This window comes from Harpegnathos saltator, unplaced genomic scaffold (assembly GCF_003227715.2).
Source record: "Harpegnathos saltator strain DR-91 unplaced genomic scaffold, Hsal_v8.6 scaffold384, whole genome shotgun sequence".
Taxonomy (NCBI): domain Eukaryota; kingdom Metazoa; phylum Arthropoda; class Insecta; order Hymenoptera; family Formicidae; genus Harpegnathos; species Harpegnathos saltator.
In genome coordinates, this window is record NW_020230188.1 from 600,589 (window position 1) to 619,268 (window position 18,680).

Genomic DNA, 18,680 nt, shown 5'->3' on the forward strand with positions numbered 1-18,680 from the left:
TTCTCGTAGGGATCGTTCAAGGTGATGGTCGGCCTTGTCAGCGTGTGCTGCGACATAATCTTTCGTTTCTCTCTCCCTCTTTCCCTTCGATTCATCCACACCCCGCGACTCTGTACTCTCTGTAAAATGGAGCTTGAAACTCCTTCAGGATCGACGACTTATCGTATATATACATACGATTCTTCAGCAACATCGACTCTACACGACCGTTATATGTGTATGCATGGTATGCATGATACTTCTCCCTTTTTCTCATATAAAAATTTTTCTCACTACTTTCTCTCGAAAATTTCCTCTTGACTGTTGGAGTTTTGCAAAATGCGCGATGTCTCGTAACATGGCGAGCTCGATAAGAGTGGGCCTAATTTTACGGACCTTTTAGAAGAATCTCTTCGAATGCTCGTCAATGATTGAAAGATTTAATTTTCTCGTCGATTAGGATGCGCTCGTACGACAAATTGCATTGGAGATATTCGCGATGTTTGGATCGACCGATTTACTTCCCACCTGAATGACTTTGGAAATGCATTTCCCAAGATACTTGTGTGTACATCATGGGATCGATCGCATGTGGCTTGTGAATATTCCATTTTATAAGTGTGCAACTGTACCCGGCGATGATAAGACAGAATAAGCGACCACCCTGGACTTTTTCTGCGTAATGTCCATCTTGGTTACGATTTTCGGTGGGAGCGATTTTACATGGTAGAGACATGGCAGAGGGGAAAAATCAATAGCCCAAACGTGGAAGAAAAGTTCAACGGCAAATCGTTCGTCGACAGTTGGGAGTGTCGGCAAGAGCGGGGAATTAAGCAACAGACGGTAAATTGCGGAGTAAAAATCGATTTGCTCCGATCTGATGCAAACACTGCGCGCAATCGCGTAAATCTGTCAATTAACGCGAGTATTGCTTCGCGCAACAAGCAACTTTCGAGAAACAGGTGGTGCCAGGCGCAAACACGCGTATCCGATCGAGATCGGTGAGTTCGAAGCATCGCTGATTCCATGCGTCCTTCTAGAGCGACGGAAGAGAAGCTTGCAGGCTGCTCGCAAGGTATATTACAGCCGAGTTGCGACGAGAGAAATGATTTTACATAAACACGTGCTATCGACAGGACTAATTACACAGGGAGATGCATTTTGTGTCTTGTTTTCGAGCATCGAGTCCAGATCAAGTCCAGCTATAAACTACTGAGCAAAAATTTTATTTGAAATATAAATTAATATTGCGGCGAGCATGTAGATGCTTTATATAACTTTCAAGTGTACACACACACACACATTTGCACTTTTCTTATATGTTAACATAGCACAAAAAATACTATACAAAATAATTAAATAAACATTTGCTAGCGTTGTATGCTAGCAGCGTAACAACGCTGCCAGCAAATGTTTGTTTAAATTTAATCATTTTGTAAAATATAATTTTTTGTGCTGTATGTTAAAGACATAAAAAGAAATTACACGCGTTTGAAAGTTATATCTAGTCACGATGTTAGTTTATGTTTGTGTTTCAAATAAAATTCTTGCAAGCTTAATCCTATATTAACAATTATGTACATGTAAACACGGTTTAGGTGTTAATTAATTATTCGCTCCCCTCTCGCCGGTTTTCTTTTTCCCCCTGTTTCTCATCGTCGTTATTCTACATGAGAAAATTCTCGGTGATTTATTCTAACATATTCTTTTCGTACGTCGTAAGCCTACAGAAATAAACCAAGCTGTTTAATTAATCCTTTAATTGATCGTACAGAGTTAATTATATACTTCTGCATCGACTGAATACTAATTTAGAGTTGACATTTCTAACGCCATATTACATTTCGTCGTCAATCGAGGATTTGTCCATATAAAATTGACAATGTGAAGAAGGAAGCATATTGTATAACAAACAAAATTGTAATTTGCAAATTATTAATTTTAATTGATCTAAATTTCAACATTTTACTCATCTGCCATTGATGCAAAACTCATTGACAGCAGATTTCTAAGGGAAGAAGAATTTCAATTTTTTATCAATTTAAAATTATATAATTATACAATTATATAATCTGTTTGCGAAATATAACGTATGGCGCTTGAAAATTTGATTTCGTTTCTCGATTTGCGCAAATGTCAATTTTACTCGCAGTCAAAGAATTAATTGATTCATTGCATAATATCATGATACATGTTGCAAACACGCATAATTGCAAAATAAAATCTTTAAACGAAATTTGCGATCTGTGATCATAATTTCCCTTACTGAGGCATTTGTTGAATTTTTAGCAAGCTCGGGATTGAAGAAGAAACGAAATAATTTCTTTAATATCTTGAAAATAAGGTACAGAATGTCTCTTTCATTGTCTCCTCTTCATCAATATGACGTGGTCGTGAGAGACATCCGCAGACATGTCCGTTTGCGTTATTATAATGAACAAACGATTACAACGTGGTTTTGAGCTTCGGGGAAATATCTTCAACTTGATGTCTGCTATCGAAAACGAGACACAAAATGCATCTCTTTGTGTAATTAGTCCAGTCTTTTATCGCCCTTCTTATCTTCTCCCTTTTTTATTTACGTCTTAATTCAGCTTTTTTATTTCAGATCGTTCTCCGCGATACATTATACCTTACGATATAGCCAAACATTTAGATTTTAATCTCCGAGTAATTTGGATTATGTACCTCTGCACTGATTGAATAAAATTACCGGCTTCATCAACTCGACCGCTCATATTTCCTTTGCAATCATCGCTTCTAGCAAGAAGAATGAAAGGTTCCAGCTCGTCCGTACTAATTAACCCTCAGTTTGTATCGCGGTGATTAAAAAAACTTCAAAACCAATAGGCACTGGCTGGCCTCGATTGTTGCTGAAAACCTTGCGCGCTGTAAGAACTGGCGAAGGCCTGATGAGCTTGATGGGCGTTGTAGGCGTGCGGTTGCTGAAGGCTCATCGGCGGACTCGGGAGATTCATCCTGGCGCCGCTGGTGATCGCAACGTTCCACGATGGAGCCACGTTCTCCTGGCTGGTTTGTTGCTGTTGCTGTTGATGCTGCTGCTGCTGCTGCTGCTGCTGCTGCTGCTGCTGTTGCTGCTGCTGCTGCTGCTGCTGCTGCTGCTGCTGCTGCTGTTGGGCCGGCGAGACTGGATTGATTGGTAACTCCGGCGCATTTAGCTGTTCGGGAACGGAATTTGAGTTGCCGGAATTCGGTCCCATCATGGTAACGAGAGAATTCGGCGTCGGTGGCAACTGGTGATGACCGGCGGCTTGAAAGGTAGATGAGGTAGAGGGTACGGGGGACACTTGGTGACTCATGGGAGTGACCGCGGACGATGCCGGCAGCAGCGAGGCAGAATGATAAGCCGATGCGGCTGCGAAGCTGTAAGGCGGGGCGGATGCAATGGACGATGATAGACGCGGAGGATTTGCCACCAATTGTTGAGACATTGCCGAATGATGGGGATACAGATCAGCAACTGAAACGGGAAATAGCTGATTAGTTTTATCCCTCGACGCTCGAACGTCGTCGTCGTTGTCGTTCCTCGTTGCCATAACGCTGCGAAAGCGCGAGATACATCGTGCCACAAAAAGATAAACGCATTGTTTATCACAACTTGCAACTTGACATCCATGCAAACGTGAAAGAAAAAGGAATGTTTCCACGTCACTGTACAGCAATGAGTAAACGGCTGAGACTCAAGATTTGGAAAGTCCTCTTCAGAGTTTCAAGGCTCGTGAATTCGGGAAGAAAGAGAATCGTCTGAACGCGAACATTCCACATTCCAAATCCTTCGCACCTTGATTCGCGGAAAATGCCCCATCCGGTAAGTTCTGAGCATGAGCATGAGGATGCGGATGAACAGGTGGCACGGCTGCCGCAGCGTGAGGATGTGGCGGTGCCGACGAGTGCAGCACGTACGGCGTTGAATAGGCCATGGAGCTGTATCCGCCAGTCGTTGAGGAGACTTGCTTCCGAAGTCTGGCTCGCCTGTTGCTAAACCAGACTTGTATCCTGGCCTCCGTTAACTTGGTCCTTTGGGCGAGCTCCTCCCTGGTGTAAATGTCGGGATACTGAGTCCTCTCGAACGCTTTCTCCAGCTCGTCCAGCTGGTGGGCCGTGAAGGTCGTCCTGCTTCTACGTTGCTTCCTCTTCAGCGTGATGCCCGGCTCGCTGTCGCAATCGGACCCAGAACTTGTTTTCACTGCCGAACAGGTATAATATTATTCAGGCCGAGTCGGGACTTTCTATGATCTTAGACTACGTGGCGTCTCTTTCGTGATGTTAAACATCCCTCGGTCCGCCTGCCTTTCCGACTTCAATCCCCGCTGAGACTTGTATACCACGTACGTACTACCACTATTGAAAACCGCTCGACTCCGATTTTCCCGAGCTCAAGGTCGGCGGAAGGATTACGCGCGATTAAGCCGTGAAGCAATTACGAAACGCTCGTTGTCACCCGTTAGCTTTCGAGAGACAAAGAAATCGCGCAAAGAAAACGAAATCGTACGTACTGCACGTACGGCATACATAGAACATACGTACACAGGCGGCGGCGGCGGGGGCTGCGGGAGGGACAGGCAGGTGACTCGAGGTGAGTCGAGGTGAGTCGAGGGAGGTCGCGGGTGCGCGAGTGTAAACAAGCAGATCGCGGGCAGGCCGCGTGTGAAATGAGCGTATATATATAACCCTTCTCCTCCAGCTGAAGGAGAACTCCGACGGTACAGTAGCTGACTATCGTAAAAAGAAGATAGAGAGACAAGAAGCAGTGAGACATGAAGCTCTCTCGTCAGCTCTCTCGAAGGGAGAATCTCAAGTCAAGTTTTCGGTCAGAGCTGATATTTGGTATCTGGCTCCGAGAGTCGCGGGCGAAGCAAACAAGTAAACAGAGACAATAGACGCGACAGGCGTTTCGCGAGTCCACGCGTGTTTCGCGGCATCTTCACGCTCTCAAGCACTCAAAGCAGAGCATTCTTTGGCGCGCGCGCGCGCCCGTTTTTAACGGGCATATGACGACGAGCGGAGAGACGTCGAGCGAGAAGACACCGGCAGACTTTTTGCTTCCGCGTGCACGCGCACGATGCAATCCGCCGGCGCATTTCGGCGGATTGTCGTCGGTTTCGGCTTCGGGGAGTTTACACGGCGCGCAACTAATCGGGCGACGACGCCTGACGCGGGCCAGGACGGCCCGCGTTAATGCAAATTCGACACGGGCTCTATTCCCGGCCCGTCGTCGTGCTTTTTTTCCCTTGCGCGCCGCGCCGCGCCGCGCCGCCACCGTCCCGAGTTTCACAAATCTGCCGACACCTATCCGCGAGGATAGAAATAGTGCAGGCGACGCGACGTGGTCCAACAACCCTAAACCCAGCCGCACGATCGAGCGGCCGTGTCCACGTGTGATGAACGATCAGAAATAGCAGCGACGTGCCGCGCGGCAGGACCTCGCGTGGGCAATCACTTCCTTCCGACGAAATGTGCGCGAGGGCGAGAGAGTAACGAGAGAGTGTGCCGCTCTCGGCCATTGAGCGATAAAAATAAGACGGCCGCAGAGCGATCGACGTGTCGGTGTGATCCTTGGAGGCACTCACTGGGGTCCCATTGAAAATTGAGTGTGCCCTTTTAATTCCAAGTTTCTTGTACATGGAGTATAAGAAACGCGGAATCAAAAGGGCATACTTAACGTACGCATATGCGAAGACGAAGAAGAAGAAGAAGAAGAAAAAGAAGAAGAAGAAAAAGGAGGAGGAGAAGAAGGAGAAGGAGGAGAAGGAGGAGAAGAAGAAAAAGAGAAAAAAGCCCCAATTCCAAAAGCCCATTAACGTGACTCATTACCGACTACCGTGGTGGTGGTAGACGTTATAAACGTTTTCCTTTACGTAATCGTTATTAATCACGGTGATGCGTGTCATTGCTGCAACATCATTCACATTCCTAAGTGGGGCCAACAGAGGCTTGGCACAAACAAGAAACCTCGCGTTTCACTGGAGCCGTCGTTTTTCGCGACGGAGAATCCTTCTCCTTCGTGGAGAAACATTCGATCGCACCGGTGATAATGCCGTCCCATGTCCCACCGAGAGATTGATACGTACGACGGCGAATTGACACGGAGACATGGAGTTCTAGCGCCGGTCGCGCCCGGCGCAAACCTGGCAATCATTCAGCCCGCGGCTAAATACCGGGTTCCGAAAACTTCTCGAGGAATTACCGAAAGCGGCCGCGGGGCGCTTAGCCCCCGCGAGAGGGATATAATTTCTTCCCGTGATTTTTTCCAGATCGGCCAGGATCGAGCGTGCCGCGCCGAGACGCAGGAGCAACGCGACTGCCGCGGCCGCGGAAATCTCGCGTGATGTCTCTATCGGAATCGGGGGGGGGGGGGATTCATTCGCGTAATTCAAGATTTACCGGCGTGGCTCGCTCTCTCACCTGCATCCGCATCGGCGGATTGCACACGGCGGATTGCCGTGCGAGATTACAAACCGGAAGAAATCCACGCCCGCCTCGAGAGCTCAATCGAATAGAGAAACTGCACGGAGACTGCGGTCGATATTGCATCCGATCACGCAACAGTGCGTGGTATCATTATCACTGTATCATACGCTAACCTTTCTTTCTTCTCAAACCGAGTATCAAGATATATAAATTGTTAGTTCCTCGAGTCCCGGATGCTCATCGGCGAGATCAACGCTTCGATGTTACGAATCTGTTGTTCCGAGGAACAAACAACCTTGTATTCGTGCGAAAACACGTCGATTGCAACGTCAACGGTGCACTTATTCTGTGCGATTCTCTTATCGATTGATTATCGCGCGGGCGAAACATTCATCTATCGGTGACGCTTTAACAAACAGCATATCGCAACGTTGCAAAATCAATCAAGATATACGAGATAACGTCTGATCCTTTATCTCTGCGATGTCATCGAAGCAATAATCTCGTTGAAGTGTCGAGTATCAGCCGCCGGCCCAATTGCCTCCTCAGCTTACACCATCTCTCGTGTTTGCACCATCATTTACAATCGCCAGACAAAAGCGTCATTTCTCCTCGACAACACAACGCGTTCGCGGGCGTTTAATAGACGGTGTGCCTTTTCGTTCTCTCCTCCGACCTCTCCGCGAGGTCGTGTTATTTCTGCCCCAGTTTCTTTATTTTTCCTCTTTCTTTTCTTTTTTTTTTTCTTAGAAGAGTAGGAAGGCTCGCCCGACTCAGGAGAGACCGACTCAGAACGATCGACTTACAGGCGCAGGTTTCCTCCCCTGCTCTCTCCTCACCAATCGTGGTCCCTTTCATCTTCGCCGGCTGACAGACTCTCGGGCAATCTCGGGGTGAATCCGCGTCGGTATACATTTCATTTGTCTTGTCAGCGTGGTAGGAAGCAACCTCTCGATAGAGCCGCGATACGTATCCGCATCTCGTGAGAATTCCCCAAGATACGTTTAGGCGCCGCGGTCTCAGTCTCTGGATATCTGCAGACTTCTACTCGAATGAAAGGAATATATTTGAGTGAAATGTTCGCATTCGATGATGCAGAAAGTGGGGAGAGTTCACTCTCTATAAAATTACTTGAATTCTCCGCTTTTCGGGTGGAACTTGGAACGCTCCAAGACAGAATTTCTGCCCAACTAACCAAGGTAATTTGGAAGTAACGTGTCAATGCAGTTGATCATTTTATTCTCGCGATTCGCGATTCGTGATTTTTCATCGACGTAATGTCTCCCTCTCTCTCTCTCTCTCTCCCGTTCCGTTCGAAATCATCCTTTCAAAAGACGATATATCCGACTCGAGCAAGTCGGAGAAAAGGGAATTCCGATTCTCATTCGTACGTCAGTACGATCGGATGCGCAACCTTCGTCGTCCGTCCGTCGAGGACGACGTCGCGACGGCGGTCGCGCGCGGGCTAAGGCCCGCTACACCTTACTCATGCGCGAGTATCAGGCCCGGCCGGCGTGTACGGGTCCGCGTGTACAACACACGTGGGCATGTGCCGGGCGGCGAGAAAATTACAGAGCCGGGGCCGATGCGCGGCTGGGCCGGCCGGCTACCGGAGGGAGGCGATGCAGGCTGCGCACCGGCGGAGGCGAACCGGCAATTTCCGACACCGAGAAACGCGCGGCCGATTAATACGCGAGCATTTAATTTACTCATTCACCGTTCGCCGTGCGTGGTGGCTTCCACGCGGTGGTCCACCGTGTGGGCCAGGTGATGAGGCGTGTCGAGGTCCTTTCACCGTGACGCGCGAAGCCGCGCGTTTGCATCCTGGGCTCGTCGCCGGCCCAAATATTGGGTCAGTAGTGGGTGTTGGGCGCAATCGGACGATTTCGCGCTGCAACATCTATCCGATAGGCGGATGATGATCTCGCAGACGAACAACGATCGACGCGTGATGGATGCTTTTCCTTTACCTTCAAAATTTCCCAGAGCGAGTTTAGATAAATTCCTTCTTGTGACTCCGAGAGAATTTCGAGCAGATATTTTCCGCGTCGCTTCACGAGCGAGACTTCACTTTGAGACGTTTACAGCAGAGTACGATGCAGCGATACAACGCTGCAGGTTCGACACGGCTGGTTTATTTCACTACGCCGTTAATTCAGTCGCGATACATGACGCATGATTCGTATATCCATTTCTGGCTCTGATTTTTGCATTCAGACTGCGGATAGCGTGACGAATTGGAAGAGGGCCCCCCCCCCCCGCTCACACTGTCTCGCTATTCTCGCCACGGCGCGTTTCGGCCGATTTTTGCAAACTCGCGCGCGCGCGTCTCTCGCCGCGTCGTGACGCTCGTAAGAAACATAAAGGAACGGCTGATTCAATTTTAAGAGGCGTCGCGTAACGAGCAGCCGCGGCCCGCTTATGCGAGTCGATGTCGTTATAATCCAATTCCGTGTGCCGCGCGCGAGAGAGTATTCTCGCGCGCGGCTCTCGGTCGAGCTGATTCGCCGATTCCCGGCGATCATCAATCTCCGTTAGGACGCGGGAAGAAACTCGGGCAGCCGCCCGAGAAAGACTTGCCGTCGCCATTAGCGAGGGAATTTCGAGCGGCCCAGTGAATAACCCCAGAGGCAGAGGAAGGTGTTTCAGTCGAGGTGTGATAGAGACACAAAGGATCCGCTGTTTTACGTTCGATTCGAAATAGGAGTTGATCCCGCGTGGTGGTGGATGGAACAGAATTATACGCAGCCCCCGAGGATTGTGTCTTCAGACCGACGTTTAGCAACTCGTTACGACGAGAATGAGAAGTCTGACTACTTATTCATACATAAAAATGTTACGCTATATTAAATGACAACAGCGTGCACGCAAACATTCGAAAAGTGAATCCAATGGATACTTGAATAACTCCTTGGAGAAATCGAAAACCCCAAGATGGATGCATCTTCGAATATTCGTTCCACTCCACATAGCAATCAGTATTCCAATAGGTAATTTACGACACCAAATATTAAAAATAATACATACTTTGGTATTAAACGTATTAAGTACTCGAATCGTGTGAATTCGACTCACATCACTACCGACGGGTAAGTAAAATTGTCATGCAATCTTACCCTCTCCGATTCTTGCGTCATCTTCATTGTCGCGACCTCTGATCAGTCGAGAAATCGCGGATACACTGGGTGCATTCGCCTTCTCGCAGATTCCCTCCTTGACTAATCGATCTCTAATTTCCCAAGAGAAGACGCTGGGATTTTCGCGCTTGTACTCTTCGATCTTCGCTTCCACTTCCGGTGTGGCGACTCGCGGTTTGCTGCCGCCGATTACACCTGGACGAATACTCCCAGTCTCTTGATAACGGTTCAAGATCTTCGAGACGCAACCGTGGGATACGCGCAACTGCCTGTCCTCAGAAGGGCGCGATCAGAAATAAAAGCTGAGAATTGTTCTACCTTATGTAAAGAACCGTTGTGAAATTATTTAGGGGAATCTTTGGTAGGAATGTACCTCGATATAACACAAGGTCTGACACCTGAAGCAGCCATCTCGACTATCTTGAGTCTGATATGATTGGGTAGCGGTCGTCCATTGATGAAGACACCGCCAAGCTGATTCACACGGCCTTGTCCTGGTATAGTACCGAGATCTGAATCAATATTTCACCACGTTATATCATATTTTTATCGTCCCTTCGATCCTACGATCGTACAAGCAAACGTTTTCAATCAGAAACGTTGCAAGCATTGTTGTATCGCATTGTGTACATATTCGTTGAGCCAAGCGAACAGAAAGATGATGACAAATATAAGCATAAATATTGCGTGCGTAAATATTCTTCTGTGCTTTACAATTAAACATTTATAACGTATTACAAACATTTATAAGTGTCATGCGTGAAGAAAAAGAGACAGACGGATGTATATTTTATTGTTTGTTGAACACTCTGGAGTAAGCTTTCTAAGAATGTAAATATCTATAAGAGAAAAGAGATATGAAGATGTAAAGGGATGCAATGTTACAAAATAACGCGAGGTAACTAACTAAGAGAAAAGGAAGAACGCTTAATATTTATTTGAAGTTGAGCCGTCTACTTTCAGAATGAAGAATGGTAATAGAAGAGACATGTTGTTAATGTTAGGCGCAACATTTCTAAAAGAACGTTTTTAAAAAATGTCCATAATTACAAGAAAATGTACCAAGAGTAGAGTTCATAATAGACGTGCGTGTTAATCTGACAAGATTAAAAAAATTAACAATCTTACGTGAAAATTCAGTTGAAAGAATGTCAAGAACTTTGTAAATAAAGTTTTGCAGAAAAAAAAGTGTAGTGTAGTTTGGACTTTTAATACGTCGATGCTCTTCGTTACTCCTTGATAAGAATTGATCGGCGAACAACGTAGACACTTTTGTATTTACTCATTCGCAGATATCTTCTGTCTATCGGAAAAATAAAAATAAAACTGTATTGTTATACCATATCCCGAGTGAATACTCAGATATCTTGAGTGGCTTGCGACGGGCGGCATAATTTATCCCAAAACACGATGAGAGAATAGACGACGTTGAATATTTTTATAAACAATCTTCAATTATCTTCACTGATCTGCAGAAAGAAATATTTCCATAAAATCTTTGATCATTGCAAATTTCTCCAATATCGCATGCGCTATAATACATCGCTATCGATCGCATGTATATGTATGACTTTCACAGAAACTAGAGCGTCGTAGGATAGATATAGAGGTATCGGTTTAACACAAACGAAAATTCGCTGGATTTCGATGACAACTTGTCTCACTCAGAGAAACGTGACAAAAACAAACACTTGTCTTTGGCACCTTTGTTTACCTCCCTCCTTTCATTTTCAACTTTTCTTACTTCTTATTCTATTTAAAGACGTATCATATATATGTATGTATAAGTCGCATATTTATATACAAAATATATACGTATATATATACATATTATGTCGTGTACATGATCGAGTAATTTGGAAACACTGGTCCGTTCGACAGTCGTGATAATGCCAGTGAGCAATATTTCTAACAACATTCGACGCACGCAACTCAAGCGGGCAGTCGCGGCAAACCCTCTTGATAAATAGTCTGAAAAAATGGAGCGACGGGAAATCGCGTCTGCGAATATTGACACGCGAAGCAGCGAGTGAAGAAAGGGGGGGAGAGAGAGAGAGAGGGAGAGAGAGAGAGAGAGAGAGAGAGAGGGTGAGACGCAGAGAAAGAAGAAGAGAGGAACGTGAGCAAGAGAGAAGGAGCGAAGGAGAGTTATAAGCGCGAGCCGTTGGCGCGCGTATTGAGCGACAACGCCGTAACTACCGATAAGTCCAATAAATCCCGCGCGGTTTACGACGCACAACAATGATAGCGTATAATTTGCTTGGCTTATTTAATTTCGCGTTACACGACGACGATCTCGGCCCCGATCTCGCCGCCGGTCGAGCACCGCGGCACCGCGGCAAGAACGCGCGAGCTCGAGAAAATAGAGTCGTTGCGATTTTTACTGCCGGTGCGCGGCGACTCACGCGGCACTCAGTCGCCGACGCGGACTTTAAAGGCGCGGCAGCGTGATCGCGATTTAAGCTTCAAGGCGACGCGCTGCTCCGGCGATCCCTTCCTCGTTCGTGGTGAGAGAGAGAGAGAGAGAGAGAGAGAGAGAGAGAGAGAGAAAGGAAGAGAGAAATAAGAGGAAAAAAGAAAGGAATATCTGGCCCCGGTATTTGAAAGAGCAAGGCGAAATCGTCTTTGCAGGTTGGAGCGACGATATTACAATCGTCGAGAGTAAGTAATGGCCGGCAACAACGAAACGAGATCCGAATCGGCAAAAAGGGGACGTGCAATCGCACGTTCGATATTACGGAAAAACGCGCGCTCGTACGCTCGCTCTTACGATCGACGCGAGATAAATCGTACGAAAAAAGGGAATCTCTCAATGACAGAGCGCGACGAAAAGTCGGGGATCGTCCAGGCGAGACGGCGATCGGCGATCTCTTTCGTTAGCAACGATATTCTTATTAGTTACGACGGCGCACGTTACGTGTGTCGGTTAACATAATCAGCTCATTAGCTATCGGCGTTATTCATGATAATCGATTTACATCGATGCTCCAGAGGAACGGGCTCCGCCGACCGTGATGCGTCAGACACAACGCGGAACAGCCTTGACTCGTATCGCGCGAGGAAATTCCGCAAAAACTTGACACGCGCGGACAAATAAGATGAGCTTCGACGGAAAGTATATCGCGATGGAAAAGTTTCACGGTGATCACCGGCGACACACGTCTGAACGGCAATCGCGTCGCGAGTCGTTTGTTCAAACCGCGTTTCTCGAGATGTGTGGGAAAATTACAGAGAGAGAGAGAGAGAGAGAGAGAGAGAGAGAGAGAGAGAGACAGAGTTGCGGAATGATTACGCCGCGGTGCGGCGGTAAGATCGGAAAATCCTTTCCCGCGTTCTTCAGTCTTCTCTCTTCTGTCTCGAGGGCTCTGTCCGTGCGCGATCGCCCGCGCCGGTAGTGCGGCCGTACATGTGCAATTACTTTAATAGCGACCGATACGCCACCGCGTAACAGCCGTGCTTGCGTCACGGAGCACCGACGCCGATTGAATTAATTCCGCAGTTTCTACCGCCCACGAAATTACTCGCTGCGGCTTACTTGTCACTTTTCCAAGCCCCTGCAAAGGCCCCGAGGAGGAAGCGAGGAGGATCCGCCATTCCTCGGCCGCAGCTTTCACTCGGCCGATTCGGATTCGCGCGCGAAGCGTCGTCTCGCTCCCTTATCGAATCTATTCGCGCGAGACGAGTCCGAGGAGTGGTGCGTTGCTACTATGCCTATATAATTTCGCCTAACTCGCACAATCTCTCCATGCGTGCTTTCCAGCTTGATGAAAATATAGATATTATCCCGATTTCCCACCCACACACACACACACACACACACACCCGGGCGCGATATGTCGCGTCGCCAGATGCGAGACGAGAAACGCGACAGAGTACGTTTCGCACGCTTTCGTTCGTAATTAAACGCATTTCCGCGTAAAACACTTTGTCGCCTGAGACAAAGGACAAGCGGGCTTCACTCGACTACGGACCAAGCGGCCGGCAAAAAGCACTCGCAGAAAAAGGAAACCGCTATCCGATTGCGCAGAATAACGCCGAGAGCGGCTTGCATAACCGTAGTGGCCATGCATCGCCGCGGGTGCAATCGACGGTCGAAAAACTATGCATGTCCGGCGATAGCGATCGCGCTCCCACGTAAGTAGGCTTTTCGGTTTAACTGATCGTTCGGCTAACAAATGAGACCGTGTTAGCCCGCGATTTTCGTGCGACTCCGGCCTTCGCCTTCCGTAAATCGCGTCCTCAAGAGCGAGAAAAAGCCCCCCCTCGCGCGCGGCTCATAAATCAATATGATCGTGGAATTACAGAGTCGAGGAGAAAAAAAGAACAAAAAGAGAAGAATATTCTTCGTTCTGCTGCAAAATAATTAATGACCGTTGTTTGAGAGGATTTTCTGTTTTTCCTTTCTTTTTCCTTTTTTTTTTTTCTCCCGCTCGTTGAAGGTTTTGCGGAAGTACGTTCGTCGAGCTGCTAATTGTCCGCCGTCATTTGCCGCCGCGATTTCCGCAAGCGCAAGCGCGCGCGCGCGCGCTCCTTCGCGCTCCTCGTTTCCAACTGGTAAATCATCACCGCCGGTTAATTACCTGCGCAAATTACGCGCTTAGACACTGACAAATCGCGTTATTTAATTAGCGAGACCTCTCATTATGTACGCGCCGCGAGTCGCGAGTATCGTCGACTGACCCTACGTCAGTCGAGGTGGAACCCTGAGGAAAGAGGTTTTCTCTCTCTACCTTTATGGTCGCTTCTGCTTTTACCTAGTAACACGAGACATTGGATAGTTGCTGCTCAGATGCAGCATATACAAAAATCGGTCTCGACAATGGGCTGTTGAATTTATGACATAATAAACGGCAGATCTTGTGGGTCCAATCTAAAAGTGCCTCGCAAGCACACATACACACACACACACACACACACACACACCTTTGAGGACCTTTTCATCTCCGGGATAACAATGGATCTCTGACTGAACAATTATACGGTCAGTTTTCTGCACGAGCTATCCACATTTCTCAGAGATATACGAGCTGCAGTGTTTTTACACCGGTTTTTGTCACGACAAGTGAGAAACATTTGGAGAAAGGTCACACGCACGGGAAATTTTCTCCGCACAATAGAGGCGCATAAAAAAATGCTACAAAAAGGATTGCCACAATTTCTCATATTGTAACAAAAACAGTCTAACCTGTTGATAAGACACGACAAAAATCTAATCCGAAAGGATCCGGGATAATTCCGATCAGAAAACATTCCAAAGAGTTTCACGATCCTCTGAAAATACAAACACGCGATATCACGTGTGCTGGACGATGAAAAACTATAAACAAACTCTGAGATTATATATACAAACACGACAGAATCTAGTTTAAGTATGAACTTGCTTTTAAAGTGTACTAGCTACATTAACCTTCCTTCATCGTGTGTAATATAATTTAATAATTCAAAATTTCAAGTTTCTCTCTCTCTCTCTCTCTCTCTCTCTCTCTCTCTTATAGTATACATCACGTCGCTTATGTATATCGATACCGTCCGTCGGTCGCGTTCCGCTTGTACTGTGTATTTGCTTTGTTGACAACAAAATTCCTCCGTATTATATTCTTCGTAAATAAATACTGCTGTTTCATATCTTTTTCGTACTTTTGTCATCACTTCTTATGCGTGGGAAAAAACGGAAAATACCTCACCTTGAACGTGAGAAACACTTTGCGTGCTGAGAAAGATACAAACGAGAAAAGTAGAGGAAAGTAGACACGTTTCTCCGACAGAGACGTTCCTCAGTAATTTATGAGGATTATCATTAGTGTCTGTGTCTTCCAGTCACCTTAAAGCAAGTGTAGCTTCGCCAAGGTGTCCACAATAAAATGTTGTGAAAGACGTAAGAAGACGCAAGCTCAGGGCCTTTTGCGTCTTAACGTAATTAGCGGATATCGCTGACGCAAACTGACGTTTTACATTAGTTATGCCTGCCTAGTCATTTACGTTAAGATTTACTTAACTCTTTACGACTTGACGTTATATATCGTGTATGCGTGTATACGATTTAAAACTTTAATCTTAATCTGAATTAAACTGAAAATATATATTGTCTGAGAGTAATAATATAAATAGTAATAAAATAATATGAATTATAAGTAATACTGTTAATATGATGAGCAGATACGTGAAGAGGAGACAAAAGCAGCGGTGGCAGAAAATAGCGACAGTGAATTACAGCAAGTGTATCGTTAAAAAAAAAACTTTAGCCCAAGCCAATTCCCAGATGCGAAAACGTGATGCTAAAGCGCGACGATATTACCTTGGAAAGAATATGTGGTGAAGCATGGTCGCATCATCGGGGTATTAATAATCGTCATCTCAGCCAGTCCGAGCCGTCGAGGAAAGGTAATTCGGACGAGTTCCCTCGACACCGAATACGACGAACGCCACTATCGCACCTCACTGAACGGTACAGTATTTGGGAGTAAGAACGACGTCGATGGTCCTCTGATCACCCGCTCTCTCTTTCTCTCTCTCTCTCTCTCTCTCTCTCTCTCTCTCTCTCTCTCTCTTTCTCTCTCTCTCTCGTCCACAATCTGACGCTCGACGAACCGTTTACAATTTACAATCCCATCGCAGCGTCTAGCACGTATGAAAGGTCGAAATTACGGCCCCCTCGCTCCCCCCCCCGTGTCTCCGGCCGGCCCGAGTATCCAACTCGCGTCGCAACTGAGGATGCTCCTTTCTCTGGCTGACGAAGGAAATCGCAGTGTACGCTGCTCTTCACGTTTCCGCCAAACTAACCCGACGGATGCTTCGCGACGTTTATCTAGCGAGTCTATACTGTCGACTCGTCACCAAAGCAAGCTAACCAAATAGATCTTGAGAGATCGGCTCGTTGATCCTGACTAAGCTTCTCAGGGATGAGGTATCGGGGGTAACTGGCGATCGGGTGCTCCCACCAACCGCTCGGCAGGTAGCTCTCCCCATGCTGCAGGAAACTTCAGTGGGGAACTCGTCGCTCACTTGGTCGTCGTGGGATCGTATGCCGCTTAACAGAACAGCAAAAGAGACCCACGTTCCCGACACCGTCATTAACAACGGCCAATCCCGGCGCGGAGAGAGCCCAAGCTAGTCCACGCCTCCGGTTCACGCCCAGAGCTGGTGCCAGACGATGGGCACCTTGGGCAACTTTACTGCTGTACTTTTACGAACATGCAGCATACTTAGACCGCTGGTACATCTTCACGTACCCTCTGTCCCTCAATGGGCGCGAGCTAGAGGCCGGAGGATCAATTCTTTTGTCCCCCTTCCTCCCCTTGTCTCGCGATACGCGATCATCTCGCAGATCTCGTTTTTTTCGCATCCACTCGATTATGAACTCGATCCGAAGGACTATATCCGAGGACTGACAGTTATTTCGACAATCGGTAGGGATATCAAATCAGAGTTCTCCCGCTGAAAGCGAGAAACGAGATGGCTCACGAGTCAACTTCAACGCCGCTCACGAGTACGTCTAAATTCTATGTGAATATTTGGAGTCACGGACACAAGCTGGAAATTCTGGACAGGACAAGGCAACGGTGAAGCCGTCTAGATTTTCTTCCTCCCTCCCTTCCTCCCGTCTTTACGCATCTTTTGACGCGTGATTAAAAATCGACTATTGGTTGAGAATATATAAAAGCATCGTCGTGCCGAAGGGGATGAATTTTTCGAACGTCGAATCTTGTAGGTAGACTTTCTCCTCGAATTCTGTCGCGAGTTACAAATTATAGGCGCGAGATGTTTTCGGCAGAGTAGACGACGCTTGTAGAACGCTTGTAGAATGGAGTAAATTTTTCCCCGCGGAACACATAATTAAGGTAATGGAGAGAAAACCGGCATGATCTTGTCGGTCAGTTCCGTGCGGCGTCATCGCTCGAGCAGATTGTACGTTTCTTGCACATTTGCAGGCTAAGTAAAGGCGATTTAGCGCAAATCGCTGGCGCAAAGCGCGTTTTACCTAATCTCAAGTGTCAGCTGTTCACGCATGATTGCGAATTACTCCTGAATTCGCGTTCTTCTTTTTTCTTCTTATCTCCTCCTTGTCGCGCGAGCTCTCTCGCTCTCTCTCTCTCTCTCTCTCTCTCTCTCTCTCTCTCTCTCTCTCTCTCTCTCTCTCCTTCTCTCTCTTTCTCTCTCTCCCTCCCTCCCTCTCTCTCTCTCTCTCTCTCTCTCTCCTTCTCTCTTCCTCCCTCTCTCTCTCTCTCTCTCTCTCTCTCTCTCTCTCTCTCTCGCTCTCTCTCCATGGGCCTCCATTTCAAGCTATCGGGGAAATGACGATGCACGACTGAAACAGGATGCGACACAATAGCTGCGCGATGACGTAGGGCAGTGATCGATCGCTAGTTTCCTTTGGTAATTAAGCACCTTAAATAATGGTGCACAACCCCAAACAGCTTGGTTAATATATTCAGCAACTTATTGTTTTTCCGCCCATCAAGAGTCCTCCTCCGAAATATTCCTCACACCCTCTGCGAGCGAAGAGAAACTTGTGCGAGAATCAGTGTGAGATTTCGAATTTTCAATATTAAAGATAAAGTTTCCACAAGTTATTTCTCTCTTTTTTCACATTCGCACCTCTACCTGATATTTTTCCCAAAATTTATATGAATCCTCAAACTCTCCCTCTCTCTCTCTCTCTCTCTCTCTCTCTCTCTCTCTCTCTAGTTCCGGCTTCCCTTCTCCACCCTTATACTACTTCAAACAACCAACTCGACCGCAAGCCGACGTGAATAAGCTACATCTCTATCCAGAAGCGGAGCGTTTTTCACCTCTGTCTTTTTTTGACCTCTGTCAACGTGAAAAACGCGTGAAAATTCGACATTGACCGCGCTCGTAGATGACCGCGCAGGCGACAACCGCCATGCGGTAGTTTTGGCGGCGCTTACCATGAGAAAACGGAGTCGGTCAAAAGGAATCTGATTCGCGAAGAATTCGAACCAAGTATAGAGATGGACACAAAGACATTTGGGAGCTTGTTTTTGAAGGATTTGTGCGCTGGTACCCCGCTGACAAGGACCCCCAACGCAACGTCACGTCGGTTACAACGGAAGATCCACTAGTTCGCCCTGGTATATTCCAGGTTAATGCGTGTCGTCCCCTGCGAGCCTTCTG

At 47.1% G+C, this 18,680-nt stretch overlaps 1 protein-coding gene across 4 annotated transcripts; it reads right to left on the minus strand.

Annotated features, from left to right (window-relative positions):
* Positions 1–2,469: 2,469 nt before the first annotated feature.
* Positions 2,470–16,445, minus strand: LOC105188731 (protein gooseberry). 4 transcript variants are annotated; one of them, XM_025300822.1, is made up of 6 exons: positions 15,844–16,445; positions 10,677–10,851; positions 9,922–10,060; positions 9,528–9,817; positions 3,782–4,186; positions 2,470–3,460 (listed from the first exon to the last, which is right to left on the minus strand). In XM_025300822.1, exons 3-6 carry the CDS (start codon positions 9,957–9,959, stop codon positions 2,817–2,819), a joined length of 1,377 nt encoding a protein of 458 aa, XP_025156607.1. In that variant the 5' UTR covers positions 9,960–10,060; positions 10,677–10,851; positions 15,844–16,445; the 3' UTR covers positions 2,470–2,816. The 4 variants fall into 4 exon arrangements, with proteins under 4 accessions (XP_025156607.1, XP_025156605.1, XP_025156604.1 ...); XM_025300820.1 differs by lacking the exon at positions 10,677–10,851 and adding an exon at positions 10,889–11,017; XM_025300819.1 differs by lacking the exon at positions 10,677–10,851.
* Between the last annotated feature and the right edge of the window lie 2,235 nt (positions 16,446–18,680).

Coding starts and splice junctions, on each gene's coding strand:
- LOC105188731 (XM_025300819.1), bottom strand. CDS start 15,901: ATGACGATTATTAATACCCCGATGATGCGACCATGCTTCACCACATAT. Junction 9,818..9,921: donor AGACCTTGTGTTATATCGAG/GTACATTCCTAC, acceptor TTCTGAGGACAG/GCAGTTGCGCGTATCCCACG. Junction 3,461..3,781: donor GGCATTTTCCGCGAATCAAG/GTGCGAAGGATT, acceptor TTCCCGTTTCAG/TTGCTGATCTGTATCCCCAT.